The following is a 26,610-nucleotide window of genomic DNA, read 5'->3' on the forward strand; positions in this document are numbered from 1 at the left end:
GCACACTCTGGCTCATTCTCACCCCCCAGTCCCTCTCTGACCGGCAGCTCTCCAGCCACTCCTCCCCAGGCCTGGAGCCCCCCTGGGGGTTGTTGTGGCCCAAGGGCAGCCCCCGGCATTTGCCCTCAGTGAAACTCCCCCAGTCGGGCTCAGCCCGTGGCTCCAGCCTGGCCAGGTCTCTCTGCAGCCTCCCCACCCTCGAGCAGACCAACACTCCCACCCAACCGGGGGTCACCTGCAAACTGACTGAGGGTGCCCTCGACCCCCTCGTCCAGATCACCAGTAAAGATGTTAACCAGGAGCGGCCCCAGCACCCAGCCCTGGGGGACACCGCTCCTGACCGCCCGCCAGCTGGATTTAACTCCGCTCACCACAACTCTCCGGGCCCGGCCCTCAGACAGTTTTTACCCAGCAAAGCCTGTGCCCATCCACGCCTCGAGCAGCCGGTGTTGCCAGGAGAATGCTGTGGGAAACGGTGTCAAAGGCCTTGCTAAAGTCAAGGTGAACAACACCCACAGCCTTTCCCTCATCCAATAAACAGGTCGCCCTGTCATAGGAGGAGATCAGGTTTGTCAGGCAGGACCTGACTTTCATAAACCCGCTGACTGGGCCTGAGCATCTGGTTGTCCCACATGTGCTGTGTGATGGTGTTTAGGATGAGCTGCTCCATCAGCTTCCTGGGCACCGATGTCAAGCTGACAGGCCTGTAATTTCCCGGATCATCCTTCCAGCCCTTCTTATAGATGGGCGTCACATCGGCCAATTTCCAATCAGTCGGGACCTCCCTGGTCAGCCAGGACTGCTGGTAAATGATGGAAAGCGCCTTGGCGAGCACCCAGCCAGCTCCTTCAGCACCCTCGGGTGTATCCCGTCTGGTCCCACAGACTTGTGTGTGTCTGTGTGATGCAGCAGGTCACTGACTGTCTCCTGGATTGTGGGGGGTCATTCTCCCAGTCTCTATCTTCTGGCTGAGGAGGCTGGATTCCCTCAATACCACTGGACTTGCTATTAAAGACTGAGGCAAAGAAGGCATTAAGGACCTCAGCCTTCTCCTTGTCACTTGTTACCGTGTTTTCTTGATGCAGGCCCCAGGGAGGCAGCAGACTTCCCTATGAAGCGGGTCCAGTCTGTATAGGGGGCCTTTGACACCCCTCAGAATAGTCCCCCACTACAGTGACTCTTCTGCAGTTCTTCTCAGAACTGGTTTCAGTACCTGATCTAGAGTGACCCAGCCTTGGTGGACCTTGGTCTTCCTCATTTGTTTCATTTTCTTCCTCCTTGTCTTCTTCATTCAAAAGTTCCAGGGCCCTGAATCTATTGTGAAGGGGCACCATGGAGGGTGTTGGAGGTTGGGGAAGCATTTTCCTGCCTCCCTGAGTTGGGGACCCTGTTTCCAGCCTCCCCTGTCTCTTAGGTCCCCTCCTTCTGCCTAGTAGCAAGAGATGAGGGATCACCCGCCTCCTCTGGAGCCTCCACTTGCTCCTGTTGCTTTAGGGGTGCCGAGGTGCTGCTCCACCAATCAATCTCCCTTTCACACTCCCTAATACTTAATCTCTCGACCTCTTCTTTGAGTCCCTCCCCAGGCTGAGCAGGTCCCCCAGCCGACGGCAGCACACGGGTGCTGTCCCTGCTGCCCCCCGGCAGGACCGAGGGGCTCAGGCACTCCCTGCAGCCGGGGCCCGCACCGCTGCGTGTTTGCGTGGCAGCTCCCTCTGGGTCACCACGTTCTTTCTGGTGGTGGTTTTGACCCGAGTGCAGACCATGGTTGAGTCTACTTGTAGAGGACGGTAAGAAGGAACTATCTCAGATAAGTTCTAGACACTGGAAGGGGGCTGCACCCCATCTGCTCGCCCTGTTCCTGTGCTCCTGGTCACTCGTGCTCCCTGGAGCTGCTCATGTCCGTGAGGGACGTTGGGCGCTGTCACTCCAGTCTCTGCCCACCCTGAGTCCCCGCTGCCCTCGTTCCCAGCTCCCTCTTCCTGCTCAGGGGGGAGGCGACTCGAGGCTCTCCCTCCTCCCTGGGCTTCTGCCTTCACATCTTGCGGTTTTGCTGTGGGTGTTTGATGCTTTCAGGAGGGTCCCCCACCACTGTCCTCCTCCTCGGAGCCCTTCTCAGCAACTCAATATGCTGCAGTGGCTAAGAGCTTTTGATGTTCAAACAGTATGAAAGGTCAAGCCACGATGTGAGCAGCAGCAGCATGAGGCTGAAAGCTGGTTCCCCTTCCCCTCTTCTTTCCTGAAACTCCTGACCAGGTTTCAAGCTCAACGGGAGTATTGACCACATGTGAAATAAGAAACCAATTTGGGTTTTTTCCCTCTTAAGACTTATTTTTTTTCCCTCTCTTCCTTCTGGACTGTGTTTCTGTTACTTCTCTGCCCTTAAGCATGTACTTGGTGTGTGACTGCCCCTCACTTCTGCTAACTGGCTGAGGGTGAAAAGAGGGTGTCTGTTACGGAGGGTCTCAAATAAACCACCAACCGCCAAAAATTAAAAATTTGTTAACACATTTAACTAGTTCTCCATAAATTACAGGTGCTAATGTCTGTGAGAGGAGAAGAGAACGACTTCCTCGGGTTTAAGGACACCCCGACATGCTCTCTCACTCACTGACAAGTGAGGGCTCTCACCCTTGAGGACCTGCTCCGGGCAGTGTCCAGACCGAAGGCGCCTCGAGGAGTTTCCATGGGCAGCGTCCTGACCCCAGGGGAGAGGCCTTGGCCGCAGCTCCGGGGGACGAGCTCAGAATGGCTCCCCCAGGGGACTCCATTTATACCCAGGATGAATCTGACCCGGAGTCAATAGCGGCTCCCGTTGGCCAAAGGCCCCGACACCGTGAAGCCCCGAGAGCAAAGGCAGTCAGGAGCTGCTGCCCTTCAGCAGCCCAGCAGCCCTATTTTCATTGGGGGGGGCAGCTGCCGCAGTGTCCTGACTCCATGGCAAGGTGGGGCCATGGGTGGTGGTGGCAGGAGCGCACAGACTGCTGTCCTGGACAGGATGCGTTTCCTTCTCCTGGCCATGTGGTGGGGAGGTACAGACCACAGTGTGATCAAGTCCTAGTGGCTGTCTCCCTCAAGACATCTCACTGCTGTGGCCTCTGTTACCTGATTTATCCAGAACTCTTTCCTCTTGTCCTTTCAATTCTTTTTTACTTGTTTTCTCTTCAGTTTAGCTGCGTCCCTTCTCCCTATTCCTCCTGACATGGATCCTCTGCTGCTCCTTCAGGGAGCTTTGGTCCTGCATTCACAGAGGGCTTTCCCCAGCAGGCACCCGGGGTTCCTGGTTCTCTATACTTGCATTTGCTTTTTGCATCTCTTTAATGCTTGTGGCTTTGTGCCTAATGGCTTCCACAGGCCATGTGCCAGGGGCTGAGCATTTTTAATGTGAAGAAGAGATTTTTAGTCCCAATCCCCTGTAAGATCACTGCTTCTGCTGACTATATCTACCCTGAGAGAAGACCCGGGAGCAAAGGACAGCTTCAACTCCTGCTCCTGCATAAGGCATCCTTCTGGGGGTGCCTAGCAGAGCCCCTTTCAAACACCCCCCCAAGTCCTGCAGCTCTATGGGGTATCCAATACCCTCTGTTTCACACAAAAAGGCCACAAGTGTGGGTTGTAGCACAGCCTTTGCATGGGGACCCCACTTTGGGGCACAGTGGCATCACATGGGGAGACCCAGGGCCAAGTGCAGTGCAGTCTGGAGGTAGAAATCTGTTACATGGCTTGGGCCTGGGGACAGCTGCACCCTGCAAAGCCTTCTCATTGTGTTTACGACTCTTAGTAGCTGCTTCCCTCCACCCTTGGGGCTCCATATCCTTCTTGAAGGTGGGGTTTGGTTTTGAACAAATTGGTAGTCCCGTGCTTTACAGCTTGCAGGAGCTGACAGCTTTGCAACCTCGCTGAAGAGCTTCCAGCGCTCTGAAGACCTTTTTGCTGTGCCCCACAGGGTCGAATCAGTACTGTGCTGCCATTTGTCCTGATGACCCACTCCCCACCATCTCTAGCTCCATCCTTGTGCAGATGTGGTTGCACCCCCTGGTCAGTGCAGCCTGGCAGTGCCGACTCTATCAGGGTAAAAGGTCCTAAAAGCAAATCCCCCAGCCCACTGCACAGGCTGGGAAACCACAGTCCCTTCCAGGTTGCCAGTGATTCATATGCAAATGTTGGGAGTAAGCAGGATGCCAGCTTGTGCCCTGCATCCCAGCGATGGGAGAGGAGCAGAAGGGAGCCAGCCAGCAAACGCAGTGGTGGTGCCCAGCAAAAAGATGATTTCACTAGGATGACAGCGTGCAAGGGCGGGTTGTTATTAATATTTCTCTTGTGTCTGGCATGACATAACACAAGTTGTTCAAAGCGATGCTGGGTGAGAGAGGGAAGGCTGGCTGCATCACATTAGGGGTTCGATGATCTTCAGCACAAGGGTTACTTCGTGGAGCTTCCCCAGGGCTGCTTTGATCCCTGCTATGAGCATTTAAAAATCCAGCTGACAACTGGGATCAAGTTAGAGGGGAGGGTGCAGAAAGCCACACGGGGCAAACCTCCCCTTCTGTCCTCTTCATCCTCAAGGACCTAATTACCTAATTATCACATGTTAATGAGGGGGACTGCAGCTCCTCCCTGACCCAGTCCTTTCCTGCTCCAGGCATCCTTTTGCTCACAGAGCCGTATTTTATTTATCGGCTTTAGTGTGGTTTCTAGTCTCTATCAAATGAATCGTTCCACCTGGGCCTCAATTTGCTCTCCAGATGGCTCAGCCCTCTTAAGCTGCCCTGGTGTGATATATTTTCTCTGAGCTGCGATGGGTTTTCCCTAGGTCCTGGCTCCTCCCTGGCTGGCTGTTATTGACAGCTGCATGGCTAATGCCCTGTAGCTCTCTGGCATGTCATTCAGGAGAAACAAAAGCGGATTTCTCCCCCACCTCTCCAGCAGCAAGGATAAAGGGGATGCTTTTGTGCTTCCCCAAGCTTTGCCGCAGAAGGGCTGAGCGTGCTTTGGTGAAGGGACCTGTCTCCATGGATGGGAGCTCTCCGAGAGGGAAGTTGAGTCTTCGCTAGGTCCCACCTGGAGAACACAACCTGTAGGCCAGGTAATGTTGGACTTACTGCGCTAGCAGCTGGGGAGGCTTGTTAAAAAAAAAAAAAAAAATTAAAAATGCAGCATTTGCTGCTGTATGGTACTTGGGTGGAGAGTGTGACCCCCCAGAGAGGATTGTGCATGAGTGAGGGTAATGGGGCAAACCCGCTGTTTCTTTGGTGTTGGCATCATGTGTCATATGGGTAGACAGGAGGGATGTGAACTGGGGAAGGACACTGGGATTAATTGGGGAGCAGAGGGGGGTGTGTCTCTTTGTAAGGAGGTCAGCCTGAGCTGTTTCTTCCCAGCACGGAGCTGTGCGTGACTCTGGTGGCTTGGAAGTCGGAGAGAAGTGGGGACATGGATGTGTTTTTCTTTCTTGGCTGGAGCCGCGTGTGCCGGCGAAACGCGGAGTCCGCCGTGCTCTTTGCAAAGGCGTCTCTAGAGAGCTGCCTTTGTCGTAACTTCTCTAAATCACTTTGAACCAGCAGCGGTTCCCTTCTGTACACGGAGCCCTGTGCACCTGTCAGGGCTGTTCGGGGTGTTTAGTGCCCTCGCCTCTTCCCACAGGATTTTTTAGCTATTTAGTTAGGGCTGGTCGCGCTGCTTCACTACTCTTTAGGTCTCTATCTCCCCCGTGGCATGGGCAGAGGTGTTTTCCCCATTGCTGGGGGGTTCTGGAGGCACAAAGGATATGGTGACGCTTTCTTGGGGTGGTGGGGTGAAGATCCTCAGGACTAGGTTTGGTTGTCCTACACACAGCTCCCCTGGTGCAGGCAGGCAGTGTCCTCCAGTGTCCTCTGGAGCATGGGGTCTCCTCTGGGGTCTGTGGTCAGACACGATGGCTGTCCGGGAGATACAGATGTAGGAGAAGTGATGGAGTAGAGCAACGGCAGGGATTTTTGACTTGTGAGAAATTCAAGGTAACCCTCTTCGAGGGATGCGCTACTTGCCTTACTGCAGGGGAGTGTGTGGACACCACAAAGCCACCCGTGTCTGGCAACTTGTCACCCCAGGGGGAACCTGTGCTCCTGCCAGAGGCTTGTGGGTGATGTTCCAGAGCCTGACTTGGGGGGCCCTTAAGAGCAGAGTCTGAGCGACCCCCACAAACTGTCTCTTTGTTACAGAGCCTCAGAAAAGCAATCTAAAGCCTGCATGGCTTGAAGCTGTGACCAGGAGTGCTCTGCTGATGGCCCTCACTGGCACACACCCCACACCGCCCCCCTCAAGGAGTGGTGCTGACCCTCTGCCATGCTGATAAAACACACGTGATGGCATTGCTGTGCCCCTTTATTTAATATCCAGCTGGTGAAAGCACAGGGAGACCCAGGTTCAATCCCCTCCTCGCTATTTTCCCCCCTCAGCATCTGGGTTTGTGCAGCAGTGATGGGGCAGGGCAGGCTCTTAGGGAGAAGCGAATGTAGCAACACCAAGCTGTTAGTGGGTCTAGGATGATCGAGGCAGGAGTTGAGAGTTTGGGGTCCTTGATTCACTTAGTGGTGTCAGAAATAGTCAATTCTTGTCGCTATTTCAATACCACAATGAGCCTCCACTTTTCAGACCTTCCTCTGTAGGCAGAGACCCTTCTCCCCAGGGGTGGGTTGCACCTTACAGGTGATCTGGCTGCCTCCCCCTGACCTGAGCAGGGATCACCCCTTTTGGATGTGCAGCTATTTGCAGCCTCCAGGCTGAGCACAGGACTTGCCCTGTCCTATAGGGATGGGTCCTGCTGCTCACACTGTCAGCGTGATCCGTTAGAGCTTGAATGAGAGAAGTCTTGCTGTGCTTCATTGCAATCACTTCATGAAATCCTTTAGGAAAGATTTAAAATCCTCTGGAGAACGAATCTAGCAGGAAAGGTATGTCAGATGTAGACATCCCCTCCTGCTTTTGGACAGGTCACATCATAGCTACCTTTGGCAAATCTCAGTTTCACATCCTTACTTTGGGATATGCCTGGAACACAAAATCTGGGGAGATGTCGTGGAGAAAAAGTCAAAATACTGCATTGTTCCTGGCACAGCTGGGCTGTACTGTGGAGTGCTTGCATTTGAGAGGATGGGGGAAACCAGTTAGTAAGAGCTATGAGATGGAAAGGAAAGGGCGTTGAAGTGGTAGCAGAGCATAGGTTGGGCAAGGCCTTAGAAGAAAAATCACTTAAAAGCAAAAGTTGGTGTACTGAGATGGGGTTTGATTGGAAATATCCTAGTGCCTGTCACTGTGCTGTGGTTTGGAGAAATATTGGTCACCGAAGAGGAGCCATGTGTGCAGGTGAAAGGGTAGAACGTGATTATTTTTTGGCTAGAATCTGTACTTCCTCGTGGCACCGAGGAAGATGCAGACACCATGATGGTGTTGGACCTTGCAGTCAGATATTTTAATAGCGTCCTGTTCTCTTGTGTCCTTCACTGCCTCCCAATCAGGATGCATCGAATGATGAAAGAAGAATCAAGTTTCAGGACAAGCAGCCTGGAGAATGTGACACGGGACCCAAGCAAAGAAAAGCTGCACATGAAGCTCTGCAGTGGGTCCTGCCACGCTGAGCAAATCCTCCAGACGCTGAACTCCTACCGGCAGAGCGGCATCTTCACAGATGTGGTGTTATTAATTGATGGACAAGAATTTCCCTGTCACCGTGCCACTTTGTCAGCCAACAGCACGTATTTCCGAGCCATGTTTGGTGGCGACCTCAAGGAAGGCCACCAAGATATCATTAATATCCAGAAGATATCTGCTTCCACTATGTCTCTCCTTCTTGATTATATGTATGGGGGGAACATCATCATTCAGGAGGACAACGTTGAAGGCATCTTGGAACTGTCTGACTTGCTGCAGATCTCCAAGCTCAGGGATGCTTGCGTCACCTTCCTCGAAGGTCAGCTTCACCCATGCAATTGTTTGGGCATCATGAAGTTTGCCGATTCATTTTCCATTGCGTCTCTGACAGAAAAGAGCAAGAGGTTCATGCTGGAGTGTTTTGTGGAGGTGTCGTGTCATGAAGAGTTTCTGGAGATGGGTGTGAAGGAGCTGGTTGAGTATCTGTCCGATGAGCAGCTGGTGGTCCCCAAGGAGGAAGCGGTCTTTGAAGCAGTCATGCGCTGGGTACGGCATGACGTACCCGCCAGGAAGGGAGCCTTGAAAGATCTCCTCGAGCATGTGCGTCTGCCCCTGCTTGACCCCACCTACTTCTTGGAGAAGGTGGAAATGGACGGACTCATCCAGGACTCAAAGGAGTGCATTCCTCTACTGCACGAGGCCCGCAAGTACTACATCCTCGGGAACGAGGTCAGCTCTTTGCGATCAAGGCCCAGGAGGTAAAACACATCATCTTCTTCCCTAGACCAGCACGGTCTAAGATGGTGGATCTTAAAGTCCGAGGGGAGTTCTTGGGTTGTTTGTTTGTTTCTTTGTTTTCTTTTTTCCCTCCGATTGCTTCTCTTCTGGCCTCCCTGTTTCCAAAATGAAGGCACTGGGGAGGTTTGCCTGGCTTAAAGGATTCCTGTGAAATTTGTAGTACTGCATGTGACACTTTGCTGTTGTTGTTGTTGGCCATCAGAGCTCTAGTCACACTGCTCTGGGTGTGCAACGATGCTATCCAGATCTATGTCCAGACTATGGGCAGGAAAGAGTGTTTGTCGCTCTTTATTTCTATCCACTTTCACCAGTGGGTAGAGCGCTGGGTTGAGGCCTGTTTTCCATTCCCAGCTCTGCCACTGGTCTGCTCTCATTTCACCTCTTTTAGTCTCTCCTCCACCTTCTTCAGGCTGTCTGTTAGCTGGAAGGCTTGGGCCAGTTGCAGTCCTCCTGGCCATCAGCACGGTGCTGCAGCGTCAAAAATTAATGTCCAGGAAAAGAAAAAAAAAAAAGCAGTTACTGTCCAGATGGCTGCCCAGGCATCTCCAAATTGGTTTTTCATTCCTTTTTTCTTTCCATTGATTTATTGATAACAGCAAGAAGAAAAAGAGATGCTGACGCAGGCAGCTGCCAGAGTAAAGGTGGAGGCGGGGAAAGAACTGATTTCTAGGGTTGGATGTGTGTAGAAATCTGCACCTTTTTGTGACTGTGAAGTTTGGATTTGACCAGCCATGTTTTAAGTCTCTGCTGTTTCTTCTTGGTGCCAGAGGTCCCTTAGGGTGTGCTTGGTCAGAGCACTGACTGAGAACGCTGCTCTGGGGTGGGTTGCTACATCAAACCGAGTCGGTTTGCAAGGAGGGCCATCCTTTTCCAGAGCACGCCCGTGACCATGGGGCTGCACGGCCAGGTTCTTACAGTCTTCTGCTCTTCAGCCCAAGGAGTGGAGCATCCTGGGCAGGAGGGAGGTTGCCCCAGTGCATCTCAGAAGTCCCAGCCTGGCATTTAGGGCATGATTCTGTCAGGTTTGACACATCTCTGCTGAACATCACAACAGGCTGTTATATACAGAACTGCTCAACGACAGGGTCTGTGGTGACCTCCTCAAGGGTGCAAACAGCTAAAATTCACTGGGGATAAACACCCCACCCCGCCCTCCCCAGCATCCACATTATCCCTCCCTCCTTTTACAGCTTTGTTCTTGAATTTTTTCAGCCTGCACAAACTGTGGCAGAGCTGGGAATTGGACCAAGTCTTTCAAATCCTCTTTCACCCTCCTCCTTCCTCTCCCCTCCTGCAGAGCCATTCCTCTCTTGCCACCTACTAGTTGGCAGGATTTTCCTTCCCCTGCTGTCTGTCTCGTCTGCTTGCTACTATTAGGGCTGGAGAGAAAGATATTTCCTGGAAACACTTCTCTCTCCAGGCAGAGAGCTTGCTGCAGGCAGGCTGCCAGGAACAGCTTTCCACACTCGTGGCTGTGCCTTGAAGATTATGAGGTTTGATTGTGCTGGAAGGGGGAGGGTGAGTGGCAGGAGGCAATCTCACAAGGGACTTCTAAAGGTCATTCCCATTTTCTTTCCCTACGCAGTCTGGACCTCTTCCCACCCAAGCTGGGAGGTGCCTTTGAATTGATTGTGCAGACAAAAGAGAAGGTGCAGGGGTGAAATGTCTTGCCCTGAACATCAGTAGGTGACGCAGGAGAGGACTTTGCCCTGTGCATGGGGCCATGCTGCCAGTGTCCTAGATAGGATGGGAGGGGTGATGGAAAGGAGCAGCCTGGCCCGGGGACTTACTCGTGCCCTTCATGGTCTAGGTTCATGGAGCTGGCAGAAGTCATCATCGTCATTGGGGGCTGTGATAAGAAAGGCCTTCTGAAGCTGCCCTTCACAGACCTCTACCACCCAAAAAGCAGGCAGTGGACAGCCCTCTCCAGCGTGCCTGGCTATACCAAGTCAGAGTTTGCTGCCTGCACACTGAAGAACGATGTGTACATATCAGGTGAGATACCCTGGACCAGATGGTCCCTTCCTGGTTGCAAAGAACAGCACGACCTCTGCTTGGACAGCCACTGCTTAGGTCTATCACCAGGTTTCATGCATCCTAGCTTGGGTCCAAAGTCACTTCTTGGTGAAGTTTATCCTTAGGTGGTTTGGATTTTGCTGTTCCCAAGGAACAATTTCACCTTTTGAGAGGGAGGATTGTAGGAATAAAAAAGCCTTTCCCTCTTGTTCGTTGGGTATCGGTCAAAAGTGTTCAGCTGTGCAATGAGCTGGTTTTGGTGTATGCTCTCAGACAGGGTTTCCTAAAACAGTCTCTTGCCTGTCCCTCACTTAAAATATAATGCCTATTGTATGAGTTCTATATAAGGGATAAGGCAGTGTAATAAGTGTCTTGAAGTCCAGATGATACCTCCCTTGGGAAACTTGGTTTACGTGGCCATAACCCAGTTACCATATTCTGGCCTAAACTGTTCCATTGCGTGGAGGAATTGTGCAATATTGTGGTGTAACGAGGCGGTGGTGCTGTCCTTGGGATTGCACCAGACCTCCATCCCTCTGTTTCTCAGGAGGACACATCAGCAGCAACGATGTTTGGGTGCTGAGCTCCCAGCTGAACGTCTGGATCAAGGTTGCTTGTCTGCAGAAGGGCCGATGGAGGCACAAAATGGCAACGCTTCAGGGCAAGGTAGGCAGTAGCCCGAATTTTGGGAGAAGCCACGTGGAGCACTTTTCCCCGGTACAATGAGTAACTCTCAGTGTGTGTTTGTCTTTTGGGTCACTCGGAGATGGTTTTGATGGGAGAGCAACTAGGACATAGCCAAGATGCCGTTGGTTTCTGTTGGGTGCGTGTTGTCATCTGAAGTAGTCAAAAATGAAGTTGTAGCAATAAGATCTACCATGTTGTCCTGGTTTTGGCTGGGAGAGAGTTAAATTTCCTCCCCAGTAGCTGGTAGAGTGCTGTGTTTGGGATTTAGGATGAGAATAATGTTGATAACACACTGCTGTTTCAGTTGTTGCTAAGCAGTGGTCAAGGACTCTTCAGTTTCTCGTGCTGGCCTGCCCACGAGAAGGCTGAGGGGCGCCTGAAGTTGGGAAGGGACACAGCGAGGACAGCTGACCCAAACGGGCCAAGGGGATATTCCATACCATATGACAACGTATTCAGTGTATAAACCAGGGGGAAAGCTGGCTGGTGGCTGCTGCTCGGAAATTGGCTGGGCATCAGTTGGCAGGTGGTGAGCAATTGCACTGTGCATCACTTGTTTTGTATATTCTAATTCAATTCCCCCCCCCCACCCCCCCCTTCCTTCTCTGTCCTATTAAACTGTCTTTATCTCAATCCACAAATATTTTTTTTCTTTCCCCTATTATCCCCCCCATCCCACTGGGGGTTGGAGTGAGCAACCAGCTGTGGCTTTTAGGTGCCTGGTGGGTTAAACAACGACACGTGGGATGGCGAAAGACTTCTGAAATAGCTGTGTTAAGTCTTTGGGTGAAAGCTACACAGTGGAGGATGTTTCGTAGAATGGTTTGGGTTGGAAGGGTCTTTTAAAGGTCATCTAGTCCAACCCCAAGGTTTTATCACTGCTTGGTGTCTGTCCTTCTGGCCAAGTCCCAGCCTCCTCTCACACATGCCGTGACAGCATAGCCTGTTAGGTGAGTCCAGGAGTTTCTAATCGCCTTGTTTACTCTTTTTGTGGCAGATCTATGCTGTGGGAGGCTTTGATGGTTTTTACCGCCTCTCCAGTGTGGAGTGCTATGACACCTTCTCCAACAGCTGGTCAACCTTGGCCCCGCTGCCACAAGCCGTGAGCTCGGCGGCTGTGGTCTCCTGCCTGAACAAGCTCTACGTGCTGGGTGGTGCTGTGGATGACACCGCTAACACCGACAAGGTACCGCTGGGGCATCAACAATGCCAAAGGCCTAAAAAAGAAGGTTTGCCAGGGGACATAGAGGGAAACGGGGTTGTCCTTAAGCTACAAAGGTGCCTTTTTTTAAGACTAATGAAGGGTGTCTTATGATAAGTCATACGGTTAAATGGAAGCCAATGAAGCTTAGGGGCCAAAGTGGGGAGCTGTCAGGATTTGACAGTATGTGAGGCACCGTTTCAGTAGAACCTGTTCTGCTCTGAAGCCTGGTGAGCCCTGAGACACCACAGGAGCAAACTTCCAACACTGTGTCCATTCACTTCAAATAATTAGCAGCAGTAGTAACTGTGTGGAGGAGATGTCTGCAAGCCAGACATGGTGCTTCTGGTCTCCTGAGCTTCAGGAAGAGCCATCAGTGTTTCTTCAGTCCATCTCTGAACACTTAACCGTGCACTGCCTGGGTCACTGTGTGGGCTTGTAGTTTGTCTGGCAGACTTGAATGCAAGAGGGAATGTTAGAGCCCCTCATCCCTTTGCTCACTGCACTGATCTCTGGGTGTTGAAGCTCCCATCCATGTTTCGTTTTTGTTTCTAACGAATAGCAGCTTCATCCGAGCGGGGAAATGTGGTAGATTCATGTTCCCATTGCTGCGTTTCTCCTCCCAGGTCCAGTGTTACGATCCAGAGGACAACAAGTGGACGCTCCTGTCTCCCACCCCTTTTTACCAGAGGTGCATCAGTGCTGTCTGCTTGGACAACATTATTTATGTTGTAGGTGGACTTCTCAGTAAAATCTTCAGCTATGATCCGAGGAAAGACAGCTGGCGAGAAGTGGCCACCCTCCCTGGGCCTCTGGTAAGGAAGAAGTTTAGAAAAGAACTCTCAGCCTTGCCCCTCTCTCTAGAAGAGCAGCCATCTGTGCTTTGCTGAGATTGAAGGCAAGGAAAATACATTATCTGTTTGGCTCTTAGTATGTGAATGTGACCTCTGTAGAGCAACTTAAACATATATGTACTCACTGTCAGTGTCCATACTCTTTGGAGGATGTCTCTACCTCAGCAAACCCAAGTTTTCTTGCTGAGGCTGGGTCTACACTAGATATTAGTGCCAGAGGAGAGGATCTGTGCGGTGAAACCTTTTGTGTTGAGGACTTGTTCTTCACATCACGTGTTTCAGGGTGAGGGTTATGCTGGGTCTGGTCTGGTCTTTGGACTGGGTGAGGGTTATGCTGGTTCTGGTCTGGTCTTCGGACTGAACAAGGACTGGTGCTGGTCTTGCGTATCTTGGTTTACTGTCCTCACAGTTTTGCACTCCAAAGCCATTCTGCAACGTGAGCTGTGGCACAGCTGAAGAGGAACGACGGGACACGTCTCAAACTGATCTGAATTAAAATGTCCCTGTCAGTGGACCCACATAAGTGGCTTTCACAGGGAGGTGCTGGCTGCTGGGTCTCTGGTCTCTTGGTGGGCTTGTGAGTCTGGGGGAACTGCCAGAAACAGCAGCAGTCCCATCAATGGCCTGAGGCATTTAAAGTGCCTAAATTCTCACTGAAACAGTAAGATTGCACCACCCCAAGAGCCAGACATCACTTCCCTACTTCTGCTCCCTTCTGCTGGGCGGGTGAGGGTTGAGCCTGTTGCAAAGCCCCACTCCCCACTCAGCCCCTAAAGCCGGAGGCTTGCTCCTCAGCTCTTGCGCTTTCCTTCTGCTTTCCAGGAGAGCTGTGGCCTGACGGTGTGTGGAGGGAAGATTTACATCCTGGGTGGCCGAGACGAGAACGGGGAAGGCACGGACAAAGCGTTCACTTTCGACCCGGTAACGGGGAAGGTGGAGCAGCAGCCGCCGCTGCAGCGCTGCACCAGTTATCACGGCTGCGTGACCATCCTGCAGCGCATGAACAGATGACCACGGGGCTCCACCTGCAGCCACCTCCCGCCCAGAGCCTCCCCTTGAGACAGTGGCCACGCAGTACGCAGACAGACATCTCACCTTTGTGAGGGGAAGGACAATACAAGCCACTGAAGATGAAGTGCTCCAGCCAGCCTCCGAGCAACCTCTGTTTTCTTTTTCCTGGCCTGGTGAAGCCAATGGCTTTGATGCTGGTCTAGGTGAGAGGAGGGAAGGGTGCTGGGTTGTGCGAAGCTACATCGCAGACCTTGCCGCAGTAGGATTCAAGTACCCTTGCAGCCCCTGGAACTACTGAATTTGACCTTTACTTAGGTTTTCCTGGCTGTAGATTATAGTTTTCTGTTATGCTGTTGACAGAGGCTCACTGTCCTGCAAGGACATGTATTTGCTGCTTTCTGACGCCCAAGGCTGTTGCAGTAACACTTAGAGTTACAGGATCCAAATCTTTAGCTAAAGCTGTCAACTGTTTGTGCATTTAGCTCTGTAGAACCCTGTGTCAAACCACGGTGGTGACCTAAATGGTCATTAACATACACAAACCGTCCCGTTACAAATGAGATCTGAGACTGAGAGTTCAAAGCTGACATCCCAAGAAAAATTCTCCACTGAATTCCCCAAAACCTGGATAAATAGTCCAAGCTCTCCATTCTGCACATGCTGTATGAGGGTCTGTTCCCCTAAAGCACAGAGTGCTGTCTCTTTTCAGACACGTTTTGTGGTCGGACTGCTGTCACACTGCCTCTTTGTCATCAAGAGGGCAGGTGAACCACGTAGCCAAGAGTTCCTCCTTCCGAGAGCGGAGGTAGGGGGAAGATTAATGTGTGGGAATTAAGCATGAAGACCTGAAGCATGGTAGCCACAGCGTCGCAGCTGGCTCGGTGTGACTCTGGAGTATGCTATCACGTATTAAAATAAACAATATTTAACAGATTTGATACAGAGTCCCTGGGAGCCTGAATGTGCAGCTCATTTGGAGGGCAAGTGTTTAATTACACAGACTGCGTTGCTCCAAGCCGGTGGTCTCAGGTCCAGAAATGATCCTGAGTACATTTGATTTGATAGAATAGCCATAGCTTTTGGTGTCAGTGTCTTTAGACCATGACTGGAACTGAAAATTTCTGATGGCTCCGTGTAGATGTTCATGTTGTTCAATTAGGGACTTGGTGGCTGCCAAACGTAGAGTGGAGTCTCTTAAAAACTCCCATTATTTGTACGTTGCAGGGTGCACCTCTCTACAGCAGGCTGCTGGCTGGCTGCTGTTTCCTCTGCACCTTTATTCCTCTCCCCAGTGATGACTTCTTCCTGAAGTAGAGGAAACTACAATGTCCACTGGCCCAGACACTTCCCTTTTCAGGGCATTTTAATTGTCTTAAACCTCCTGGTTTTGCCTGTTTCTCCTATATACCTGTTTTTTTATGTCGTCCTCTAGTACTTCTGTTTTCTGTCAAGTCTGACAAGGTCAACTCTTCTCCGTGATGATATCAGGCTTGCCTGTAAAACATGGCAAAAAGAAGCCCCTGCTGAAGAACCAAAACTGGCTGCAGCCGCGGAGCAACGATCTCCTCTTCTCTTTAGGGAATGCGTGTTCTTCCATTGGCCAAGTGACAAGCAAGATGTTTCACTGCATGAAATGTACCTTACGGTCCTCACAGTCATGTCTGTAAAGTCTCAGGGCTATCATGGCTGTTTCGTTCATCGAAGTGCACTATTTGGACGTTTTCGGCCCCAATTTCTCTTTTGAGGCCTGTGCATGGGGGTGGGGGTTAGCCCTTTTGTCAGATCAGGAGCAGCACGATGTGTCCTTTAAAGCAATATAAAGGAGATTCAATGCTCGTATCGGTTATTCCCATGAGGAGAGAAAAAAATTTATGCTGGTAAAAGGCAATTTTATTTGCAATCAAATTGCATCCTCTCTTGGGTCATTTAATGGTGATTTCAGGAGAAAGCGGCACCTTTCCCTCAGTTAAATTGGCACAAGAGAAAGTAGAAGCACATCAACCCATGATGTGATAGCTGTCAGGGCCAGACAGACCTTTATCTTCCTACAGCCTGATTTCCTGAGGACCACGAGTCACAGTCCATCTCTTACTGTTCCCCTGTGCCTTAAGCAATTCACCGCTTCGGTACGGGAGACCCTTCAAAGTGTGTATCTCCACTTCAACCCATGATTCGTATGGCCAAGGAGGTTTTTAATTCTCCGCAGAATGTCCCATTAGCATGTCCGTCCTCTTGGTCTGCACTTTGGAAAACTCTGCTGGTGTCTCGAGAGTGAGCGCACCCAGAGGTTGCAGGGGCACGCGCTGAGCATCTGCCCAGCAGAGGATGGTGGGCACCGTGAGGAGTCAGGCCTTATCAAAGGGATGGTCCTCATGCCAAATTTCTGCCTTGTCTAGGGTATCTGGAATAGGGCTGTGAACACAGACGTATCTCACTTGGCTGCTGACAGCTCTTTCTGCTCTTGTCCTTGAAAAATGAGTGTGGTAATATATTTGGGTGTAGCAAGAGCCTTGAGAGGAAAGAGTTTTCCAGTTGCACTTACAACTTCTCTTTCCACAGTCTTTCCTGATTTTCCTAATGCCTCCTGGGAGTCTCTTGCTGTACTTCACACCTTATTCCTGTAGAAGTAAGCGCACTCAAAAGGGTAGCAGATACTCTCAGCAGCTTTCTCATGTGCTTTTGACATGTGTGGTGTGTTGCTATAGGTGTAACATGGTGGTGGAAGTTGTGGCATAGATGCTAAAATGTTTGCCTCCTTCTTGGTCCTGATATTCATTGTACCACTGAAATGTGTTTGTATTTTGTAAGGGCTGTGAGCTATGGGCGTGCAGGGGAGGGTTAGGGAAGGAACTTACCTTGGTTTCATTTATAAATATTCACCCTGAGTGCTTTTGCTGCCGGGATTTTGTTTGTGCATATTGCTTCATGGCATTCCAAAAGTATATTGTTGATGGAGCATCAGAGGAGCTTTGGAAACCCATCTTTGAGTTGTCCCAGCCTTTGTCTGAGGTACCTGAATTCTCAGTCTAAGCAAGTAGGAAGTTTAAGGTATTGCTTTTTGTCTGCAGGGAATGGTACCTTCAACTGTTACATGGCATCGTGGCCAAGTCGGTGTAGAGAAGGTGCTTGGATCATTCAAACTCAACTTAAGGATGGGGAAACTTTTGGCATGACGGAAAGAGTATTTCCAGAGAAAACGAAAAATTATTTGTCTTGGCAGATTCTTGCTCTTCCTTGGCATGCCAGAAGAACACAAAGCGTGAAACTGTCTGCCCCTACAACGCGCTTCGTTTTCTGAGAAGACTCTTTTCAGACCACACGTAAAGCACCTCCCTGCTGTGTTGACAGTAATGCGCAGACTTGCTGTGGGCTCTCTGTGTAGCAAAAGATGTAGAAAGAAAGTAGTGATCATCTGCAAAGCATGTGCAGTAGTTTCAGTTTTATGTATTTAAGCTTTTCAAAACAAAATAAATAACTTTTTTTTTTTTTTTTTTCCCACTCCAAAACAGCGTTTGTCAATCACTTCTAATTAGCACTTAAACCATCCCCTTCCTCCCCCCCCATCCTTTTGGTTTTCCTGCTGCCTGTCTCAGTAGTTGTGTTATTTTGGGTATGTTTGTACTTTGGATGGGAGCCAGTGGGAAGAAAAAGCTTTTTTGTGAACAAATCACATGAATGGTGTAGACAGCAAGTTCTTCAGGGACTGATAACATTTATCCATGACACGCAGACTGGAAGAATTATAAATAACCTGGAAGATAGGGCTGCTGTGGAAAGCAAGCTGAACTGCTTGGTAACCTTTGCTACCTAGTTAAAAAAAAAAAAAAAAAAGCCTTTTTATTGCAGGCAAATGAGATGTGATGCAAGTGGGCAAGAAACAAATGTCACCCAGAGCTAGAGAAGGGTCCTGTGGAGCAGCGTCCGGAGAGGGATTTGGGGGCTGGAGTGGAGAAGCAGCTGAAATATTTTCCGTTGTGACCCAGTTAGCAGAGATGTGATTCTGGGATATGTGAGCCAGAGGGATGACACAGAGGGCTGCGCAGTGTCACTGCCGTCATTGCAGAGCAGACGGGACTGTGGGAGCAGATCCGCTGGGTGGAGCGTGTGAAGGTCCTGAGGAGCAGAGTAGAGCCGTCAGAATTCTTCAGGAGTGGGGTAAGGATTACATTGCGCTCAGCAAGTGGTATTGAGCAGAAAGAAGGTAAAACCAAACTTTTAATACCAAGTCTTGATGACCTGAGTGTCACCTTCACAGACACCGCTGGGTTCTTCTGTTCCACAGCAAGCAAAACCCAATCGTGGGGAGATCAAGTCATGGAAATCTAAGTGAGGGTTTAGATACCTGAGCTGAGGTTCATAAGCTTCAGCTTTCACCCATCAGAAAGTCCAGTGTACTCCTCAGAGACAGAAACTGTAGCCCCCTTCCCAAGTCACTAGGGAAAAGGGGCCCCTCTGAAGAGTGAGTTGAGCCCCTTGACTTAGATGTGTTTTCTGGAGAAAGATGGGTAGCCCACTGCTTCAACTCTTGGGGCACTTAAGAGAGACCTTGATGACTACTTTGAAGTAGCTACTTAACCTTTAGGAGGAAGCCTTTCTCCTACCCTGCAAGTCCTTTACATCAAGGCTAGATGCATTTTTTGGAAGGAGATGTTTTTATTCTGCACAAATTATCACGCTCTGGGAACTGTGATAAATAAAGGAGTAATTATAGCACTTGTCTCAAAGTTTGGGCCTGTTGTTGCATGGAGCGAAACCATCTGCCTCCAGCTCTGCTCTGCTGTGGCATCATGGAGCGGTCACTAGTCATCTTTGACAGGAGGCGAGAGCCATCAGCACTTCACAGTGGGCACCTCAGGGAACATTTTTTCACCACCCGACAGTCTCTACATAAGGCAAGGCTGAGATTAGCTGCCTTTAGGCAAAGCTTTCACACGGGAGGTTTACTCAAGGCTTACTCATGGGAGATGACAACAGCTCCCCACTCTTTTGCCATGGACTGGGTGTAGGCTAAGCCCACCAAGGACTTCCACAGACCCAGACAGAGATCATCTTTAAGTCTGACATTGATTTGTCATCTACCTGTCACAATGTCACTGGTCGTAGAAACTATTTTATCCTCTCACTCCTCATACTGCCCTTTCACTTAAACCTAAACCTTCCTTCTTTAGTTTTGCCTTGCCACCTACAAGCTTGGCCTCCAGAGATAATATATCACTTGCCCCTGACCTCCACCTGGCCTGGGCTCTGGTGGCTTCTTGCCCGACCACTTCAGGCCTGAGGCATTTGCTGTCTCTAATGAATCCAGCTTATTTGCTTATATGGTAATTGTTGTTTTTAATGCACAAAGCCGAAAAAAAAAAACCCAGCATGAATGTGGCAGGGCATCACTGTGCTCCAGCCCCTGGAGATGTTTGGAGCTGTCTTTGCATTTAGCTGTCCAGCTGGCAGGAGGTGATAGCACCGTGGGGCAGGAGAGCTGTGCACAGGGACGCAGGTCCCATCTGAAAGGCTGAGGTAGTGCTGATTAACTCAGATTAAGGGTCACAATAGCCAGCTGGGAACTGGTGGGCAGAGATAATAGCCATTTCAGGGGATTGTCTCCCCAGCTTTAAATACTCCTGTAAGAAGGAAGGGGAGGGGGGAACTGTCAGATTTATCGCAAGGTTGATGTGATCAGATTTATTTCCTATTAAATGCAAATAATGGTAGGACCAGCAGGGTCACTCGCGCCCAATATCTGGCTTCAGATTCCCACCTCATGTGGAAAAAAATGTTTACCAGTTTGCAGTGATAAGAACCGAATCCCGCTTTTAGGACTCGTACACCACATCTCTTCATGGGTGCAAACGCTGGGTTGTGTGGATGGACACAACAGAGGTTGTCCAGGTGTTGGGCTGTGGTGTGATGGCACCTGAGAGACCTTGTGCCTGAATGAAAGAAGAGGATTCCCACCCAAGTCCTGACACTCAGCACTGAGCAGGAACTGATATTTTATGGTCTATATACTGTTTTTCCCCCTGTGGCTGTACAATATCAGAGGGTAGACTGAGAACAATTGTAGAGTAAAGGGGGAAAAAAAAAAAAAAGAAAAAAAAGATAGGCATGCAAGCAGCAGACAAAATTGGGTGTCGTAAACATCCTAAGTATTTCAAGGTGAACTAAATACTTTTTTACTTGAAAGGTAGAGAGTTACACTGAGAACCTAGGTTCTCTGAAAACTGTGATGGTCTTTGGGTATTTCCCTTGAAGGCTTATATGTGCCTTGGATTAACAAGAATGAAAAATGCTGGTTTAATGATCTCAGCAGTCTAGGAAGTGATCAAAATCTTTAGATTATACCTGAAAATTCAAACAGAAAATAGAGCAGATTCCTCTGCAGGCAGGATGAGGGACTTGGTGCTTTGTTACAGAGCAATCCATTCATGTCCAAAGCGCAAGTATTGCTAGAAGGTCACCCAAAATGAATCAACAGGAGCTGGAGCATAGAAGGAGATACCTTGTTCAAGCAGATACTAGGCATGGAGGAAGCATTGCCCCGTCCCACTTTTGCAGAAATATTGAGATATAAAGTATGTAAAGTTCATTTTGTGTCATCCAGTTGTGATGGCACCAGACTGAGACGCCAACACTCACCCAGCCCCAGAGAGTTGGGAATCTGCACCGGAGCAACCTTGACAGGAGCAACCTACCCCAAAACACCTCTAGCTGCAGAAGGGGTGGTTGGAGTTGGGGTTGTCGCACCGCACAGGTGGGTTACCACACGTAACATCTCTGAGGAAGGTACTTCTCGGAGCGGGAGGGCTCCCCGCTGCTCTGCATGGGAAGGTTGGCTGGGCCCCCATCCAGCCTGGGCTTGGTCATTGACAGTCTGTGCTGGGTCTCCCTTTTTGGTTCCCATTAATCTCTGCGGAAAGGGGATTCAGAGGCATGTCTGGGCTGTAGCCAGCAGCCTTTGTGCTCACCGCTTTGGTGACAGAGCCTGTTTTCAATGAACCGCCAAGACACCGAAAGGGGACTGAAAGCCTCTGTGTGCAGCAAGCCCCACCGGCAGCAGCAAATGGGCTGTTCTGCATGGAGGACCTGCAGCCTCTCGAGGACACTATTCTACCCACGTATTCTACCCTGTGTGGGACAGGGATGCTCGAAGGAACGGCAAGAGCTGGGTGCAAAGGCTGAAGAGGAGGGGAAAATCCAGGATGTGGAGCAGAATGGGGGTGATTCTTCATGGTAAAGTACAATAAAGAGCTAAGCTCTGGTTGCTTCAGTAGTTAAACTTACCACATGCGGCTTGCACTGTTGAAATATGCTTTGCTCCTTTTAATACTCTTGTAAAGTGGGGAAATACCCCAGTCAGAGGGGGCTTTGGAAGCATAAGAGATCCATGAACACCCAGCTCTGCAAAGTTATTGGGTGTCCTGAAGTATTTCTCCAACCTAAGAAATAGATAAAGGCCATAGTGACTTATCCAAGGACTCGGGTAAGAAGCAGAGATGAAGGCTGAGGATAAGAGTCTCCTCACCTGACTTCACAGAGGTGCTAGAGTTAAATCCATGTGGTCAGTAAAGAGGTCTGGGTTATCTTCTGGGGGCACTTTTCTCTCTTAGCTGAAGATCTCTGAAATTCACTGCAATGATTCTGTCATGCCTAACCTCTTCTTGGTATCTTATTTATCCATTAAAAATGTAGTTTTAGAGTCAAGTGTAACCAAAAGCAATAGCAAAAAAATCTGTTTCCTTTTTGCCCTTATCCATAATGACAATTAAAAAAAATAAAGTTATGCATATTTTCAACCAATATTTCTCAAATCTCTTCACTTTTTAAAAAAGTCTCATAGTTATGTTTGTCCCCTGAACAGCTGAACTGGACATTTTGATTTGGAAATTATGAGCTGTATATTTTGAGGCACCTTGTCTCTTTCTCATTCCAACCCGCAGCTCAACACCTCAGTGTAGTACAGAACCTTCTCCTGCTCTGACCCAGCCAGCCAGACCCAAGAAATACAAATCGAGTAGCAGATCTGGGCATCTGAAAAGCTCTGGGATGTCCAAAACAACAACAACAACAACAAAACCCTATAGAAAAAAAATGAAATAGCTGGTGTTTTTTCCCCATGGCACAGCTCATCTTCCCCCTCCTTGGTTTGAAGAAGCCTGGGAAGGTCCCACTGGGATGGGGTTCATTCTCTTGGAATAAAAATAGTACCTTGGTCTTGCTCAGGCCACTCCCCACAGACACATGTTTCTCTTAGCAGCCTTAATAGGATCTTGCATGTATGACCTGCCTTTACCTGCAGATTAATTAAGCCCTGGAGATAGATATTGTTTTCTTTTCTATATATCTCTTCTTTTTGGAGAGTAGAGGGAGTCTGCATGAAGTCTCTAGGTTGACTCAACATTTGGTTTTGACAGATCTTCCCTGTCTGACCTCAACCAAGTCATTTAACCTGCCAGATGTCTCTGTTTCCTCATCAGTGAGTTCAATATATCTTCTTTCTCCATTCTATAGCACCGGTCCCTGAAGAAAAAGCTACAGTCGGATCAAACGTAATTCTTCACTGTGCTGTAAGAGATCTGAAGAAGCACAGCACAACAGCCTTCAGTCTGGGAAAAAGGTGGGTGAAGTGTAAAAAAAGTAAAGTAAAATAAGACTTTAAATGAAAGAATCATCTCTCTGGTGTCTACAAAAAATCTTTGAGCATTCAGTGAGCAAAGGATAGCTGAAAGGACAACTACTTGACAGTTTATTTTGATTGCTTTATCTAAATTATACATATTATAAATAAATATATAACAAACATATTATATAGAGCTAAGCTGAACTCTTAAACTATGAAACTCAGTAGGATTAGCCAAACAGGGTATTCTGGCAAATCTAATTTGGCAAAAGGCTGTTTCCGTTTAAGATAAAGGTTAAGATGTTGAGATAGGAGCTCCACGACCATGTAGATGTTGTGTTCACTAAGAGCAGAAAAAGGTCAGCGGTGAAATAATCTTTGATAAAGTAGCACACAACACACAAGTGCAACATCAGCGATGAAGGGAGATAAAAATCTTCTTGAGGTCCTTGAGGCAGGACAGTTTTTCTCATCACAGGTGGCTCTGAGGAGCTTCTCGTCATCTTCATCGTGTCTCCACCCTACTGCAACGAGCCCACAGGGAGCCCGCTCTCCTAGTCACGGCTCCGGAGAGCTGTTTGCTTCTCTGCTGTTTCCAGCTCCCCTTTCAGCTGCGTTATATCGATCCTCTGACTCTCAAACATCCGGCTGAGCTCTCTCGATGCCTCCTGTAACGGGGAGGTCTGTTGCTTTTCTTTCTCATATTGCCGCTGGACACATTCCAATTCATCCTTGAGGCATCAAGCATAATTTTTGAGGTTTTGAGCTTCACTTCTGCTTCCTAGCATGTCTGTTAGAGTTTGACATGCAGCCAGCTGGTCAGCCATAGCATTGATTTGCAAGATGAGTTGTTTGTTGGCATTCTTGAGGGTTTGGGTTTTGTATTCTAGTAGTCAGAACCTTCCTTCCCTTTGTTGCACTATGTCTTTCTGCTGCTCTTCTACCAACATCTTGTGGCAGCCCATATTGGCTTGCAAGCCACGGTTCAGAATTTGCACATTTTTGATTTCTTCTTTCAGCTCACAGTTTCTCTCTAGCAGCCAAATCTCTGAGGTCCCATAATTGATTTTGCAATGTTTCATTGAAAGAGGTCAGATCCTGAAATGAGGTTTGCTGGGGATGTCCATGCTAGTGGTGGAGGAAAGGTTCTGTAGAGGTGAAGCTTTGGAAAACTGTAGAAGAAGGTGGTGGGGAAGTAAAATTTTGATCACTTTGATTATTCCAAATCTGATATTTAGTGTTGCTCCATTTGACTACCTAGTCCTAGACGACCTGCACCTAGTGACCATTTCCCTTTATCATCAGGACCATTTTTAGTACATCGTTACTCATGTGGATTAAAGCTGTTATGAAAATTGGAGGCCATATACTTTGGGCCCATCCTTTTGGCCCTGGAAGAACAGAAATCTGCAATACATGATCTGGATGTATTGTGAACTTTATGGCTTGAGTCCAAGCAAACCAGGCTGCAATCATATTCAGATCTAGTTAAAAAACATCAACCAAGAGAAATTTCTCCTAGCAAGTCCTCATCTTCCCTCAACTATTTCACTCCCTTTCTTTCCTTTTAGGAAGACTGTGATTATGACCTTTTAACTAAGCAGCCTGGATTGAACCAAGGACCTGTTAAGAAACATTAAAATAAGCACAAAAAAGCCTATTTTCTCAGAGGGAAGAGATTTTTTTCCCCCCCGTTCCCTCCAAGCAGTGCACTTCTAGAGCCTCAGTCTCAAGAAGAAATTATAAATAATAAAGGAGATTTATGCTTTGGGGAGACACCAATCTCTCTCCTTCTTCCAGGAGTTATTGCAGGAGGTGTTAGCAATGGTATCAAAACTCTTCATAGTGACTAACTCAACCCCCTCCATTTTTTAAGGCCTGTTGCAGAACATAGGAAAGTTAATAAAAAGCCTTTTGCTGACTCCATCAGCCTCAGGGCCAAGCCCTCTTTTAACCCCTGATGTGAAAGGCTTGCACAAGCTGTCATCAAAAAGCCTGCATCTGAAACTGCAGAGTGGCTCAGAGTCAACTTTTATTTTCCTAATGACACGAGGGAAAACAAAAGCTGTCTTTATGCACGTGAATAGATGAGTCCTTAGGCCATGCAAAAGTACCTGGTGGGGATGGTATGAGGAGCCCTTGGGGTGGGAAGCCCCATGATGCCCTTGCACCAGGCCCATCAATCATTTGAGATGCTAAAATAGACACCCACTGCCCCACATCTGTAACGCCTTTAACTTCTCAATGCCCCTCTTTTAGAGGAGCTTGCTCAGCTTCCACATAACAAGAGTAGTATGATACCTCTAAAGTAGGAAATACCCGTCTCCCACGGAACCTGGTGGGATATGGATGTCCAGTGCCCTGAGGGACTGTTGTTCTGTTTGCTTTGCTCAGGGTTTCCCAGCAAGTCGGTGGCAGAACATGGATTTCAATGTACATCTCCCATAGTCCGTGCCAGGGCTTTTGCGGTCGCAATTCTTTCAGCTCTTGTAGTCTGCTACTTGCATGCAAACATGAGCTTGCCTGGTTACAATCCCTCGCATTGTCTGCAATGCCTTGGCCAAAGAAAATTGAAGCGGGTTTTGCATGACTCCAATGCAAGACCACAGGCTAGCTGGGGGTGCTGAGGAAGACCACTAGACAGGCAAAGACGTTTTAGCCTTCTATAGAGAAATATGACAGATGGCAGAAGTGGTTTAAAGACAGTAAATAAGGAATATCGGGTCATTCTGCACAAATGCATAAACCAGAGGTCATTTAATTAAATTACCAGGTGGGAAGATAAGAGCATGCCGAGGTAGGCATTTCTCTTCATGTCATTGATCTGTGAAATCATTGCCAGAAGACATGGGGGATGTCAATAATGCACATGTCTTCAGGAAAGGAAACGGACAAAGTTCATGAAACAAAAATCCCATCAGGTGATTTAACCCAAAAATACCATTCCTAGCTCAAGAAAACTGTGAGCTGCAAACTGCTGGGGAATATACAGTGAGAGCTCTGGGAAACCCCCCTGCAGGGCTGGGTCCAGCTCTGGGGCACCAACAGCAGAAGGACACGGACCTGCTCCAGCGGGGCCAGAGGAGGCCACGGAGATGCTGGGGGGGCTGGAGCCCCCCTGTGAGGACAGGCTGGGAGAGTTGGGGGGTTCAGCTGGAGAAGAGAAGGCTCCGGGGAGACCTTAGAGCGGCCCCCCAGGGCTGAAAGGGGCTGCGGGAACGGGGGGAGGGACTCTGGATCAGGGAGTGTAGGTAAAGGATGAGTGGTAAAAGTTTTAAACTGACAGAGGGGAGATCTAGATGAGATCTGAGGCAGAAATCCTTCCCTGTGAGGGGGTGAGGCCCTGGCACAGGTGTAGAGGAGTTTTTAATACAACAGGGACATGGCAAAGTCTGGGACTTGTACAATGCAGGCTTTGAGACGCTCAAGGCCGACCTGGCCTCAGGCCCAGAGGAGCACTCAGACTTCGGCACGTAGACCCCGCAGCACGAGGACTTCTTATCTACAGGATAAGGAACAGGCTACAACTAGAAGAATTGCAGACTCTGCGAAGAAACTAACAAGAAACGAAACTAACAAGAAACGAAACTGCTTAGCAAGGCTTACGACATGGAACATGATCAGTACACTCTCTCCAATCACAAAAGCAGCCTGAGCGCGTGGACAGCAGCAATTAACCAATGATGAGCTAGAATTTTGCAATATGTATGAGCTGATTAACACGGCTATTTAAGTGATCATAAGCAACTAATAAATGAGACTTGCTGATGACCAACTGGTGTCCGCGTCTCCCTTCTCCGACA

General features: G+C 49.1%; 1 protein-coding gene across 1 annotated transcript; it reads left to right on the plus strand.

The window, feature by feature from the left end:
- Positions 1 to 4,301: 4,301 nt before the first annotated feature.
- KLHL35 (kelch like family member 35) lies at positions 4,302 to 17,673 on the plus strand. Its single transcript, XM_026855462.1, has 7 exons — positions 4,302 to 5,083; positions 7,494 to 8,384; positions 10,235 to 10,419; positions 10,988 to 11,106; positions 12,125 to 12,313; positions 12,955 to 13,143; positions 14,005 to 17,673. Exons 2-7 carry the CDS (start codon positions 7,495 to 7,497, stop codon positions 14,191 to 14,193), a joined length of 1,761 nt encoding a protein of 586 aa, XP_026711263.1. The 5' UTR covers positions 4,302 to 5,083; position 7,494; the 3' UTR covers positions 14,194 to 17,673.
- The last annotated feature ends 8,937 nt before the right edge of the window (positions 17,674 to 26,610 follow it).

Source organism: Athene cunicularia (genome assembly GCF_003259725.1).
Source record: "Athene cunicularia isolate RWA chromosome 1 unlocalized genomic scaffold, athCun1 chr1_part1, whole genome shotgun sequence".
NCBI classification, from domain to species: domain Eukaryota; kingdom Metazoa; phylum Chordata; class Aves; order Strigiformes; family Strigidae; genus Athene; species Athene cunicularia.

Bases quoted from the DNA above. Each gene is read 5' to 3' on its own strand.
- KLHL35 (XM_026855462.1), top strand. From the start codon at position 7,495: ATGCATCGAATGATGAAAGAAGAATCAAGTTTCAGGACAAGCAGCCTG. The intron at 12,314-12,954 runs GTACCGCTGGGG...TTCTCCTCCCAG, and splicing joins ACACCGCTAACACCGACAAG to GTCCAGTGTTACGATCCAGA. The intron at 13,144-14,004 runs GTAAGGAAGAAG...TCTGCTTTCCAG, and splicing joins CCACCCTCCCTGGGCCTCTG to GAGAGCTGTGGCCTGACGGT.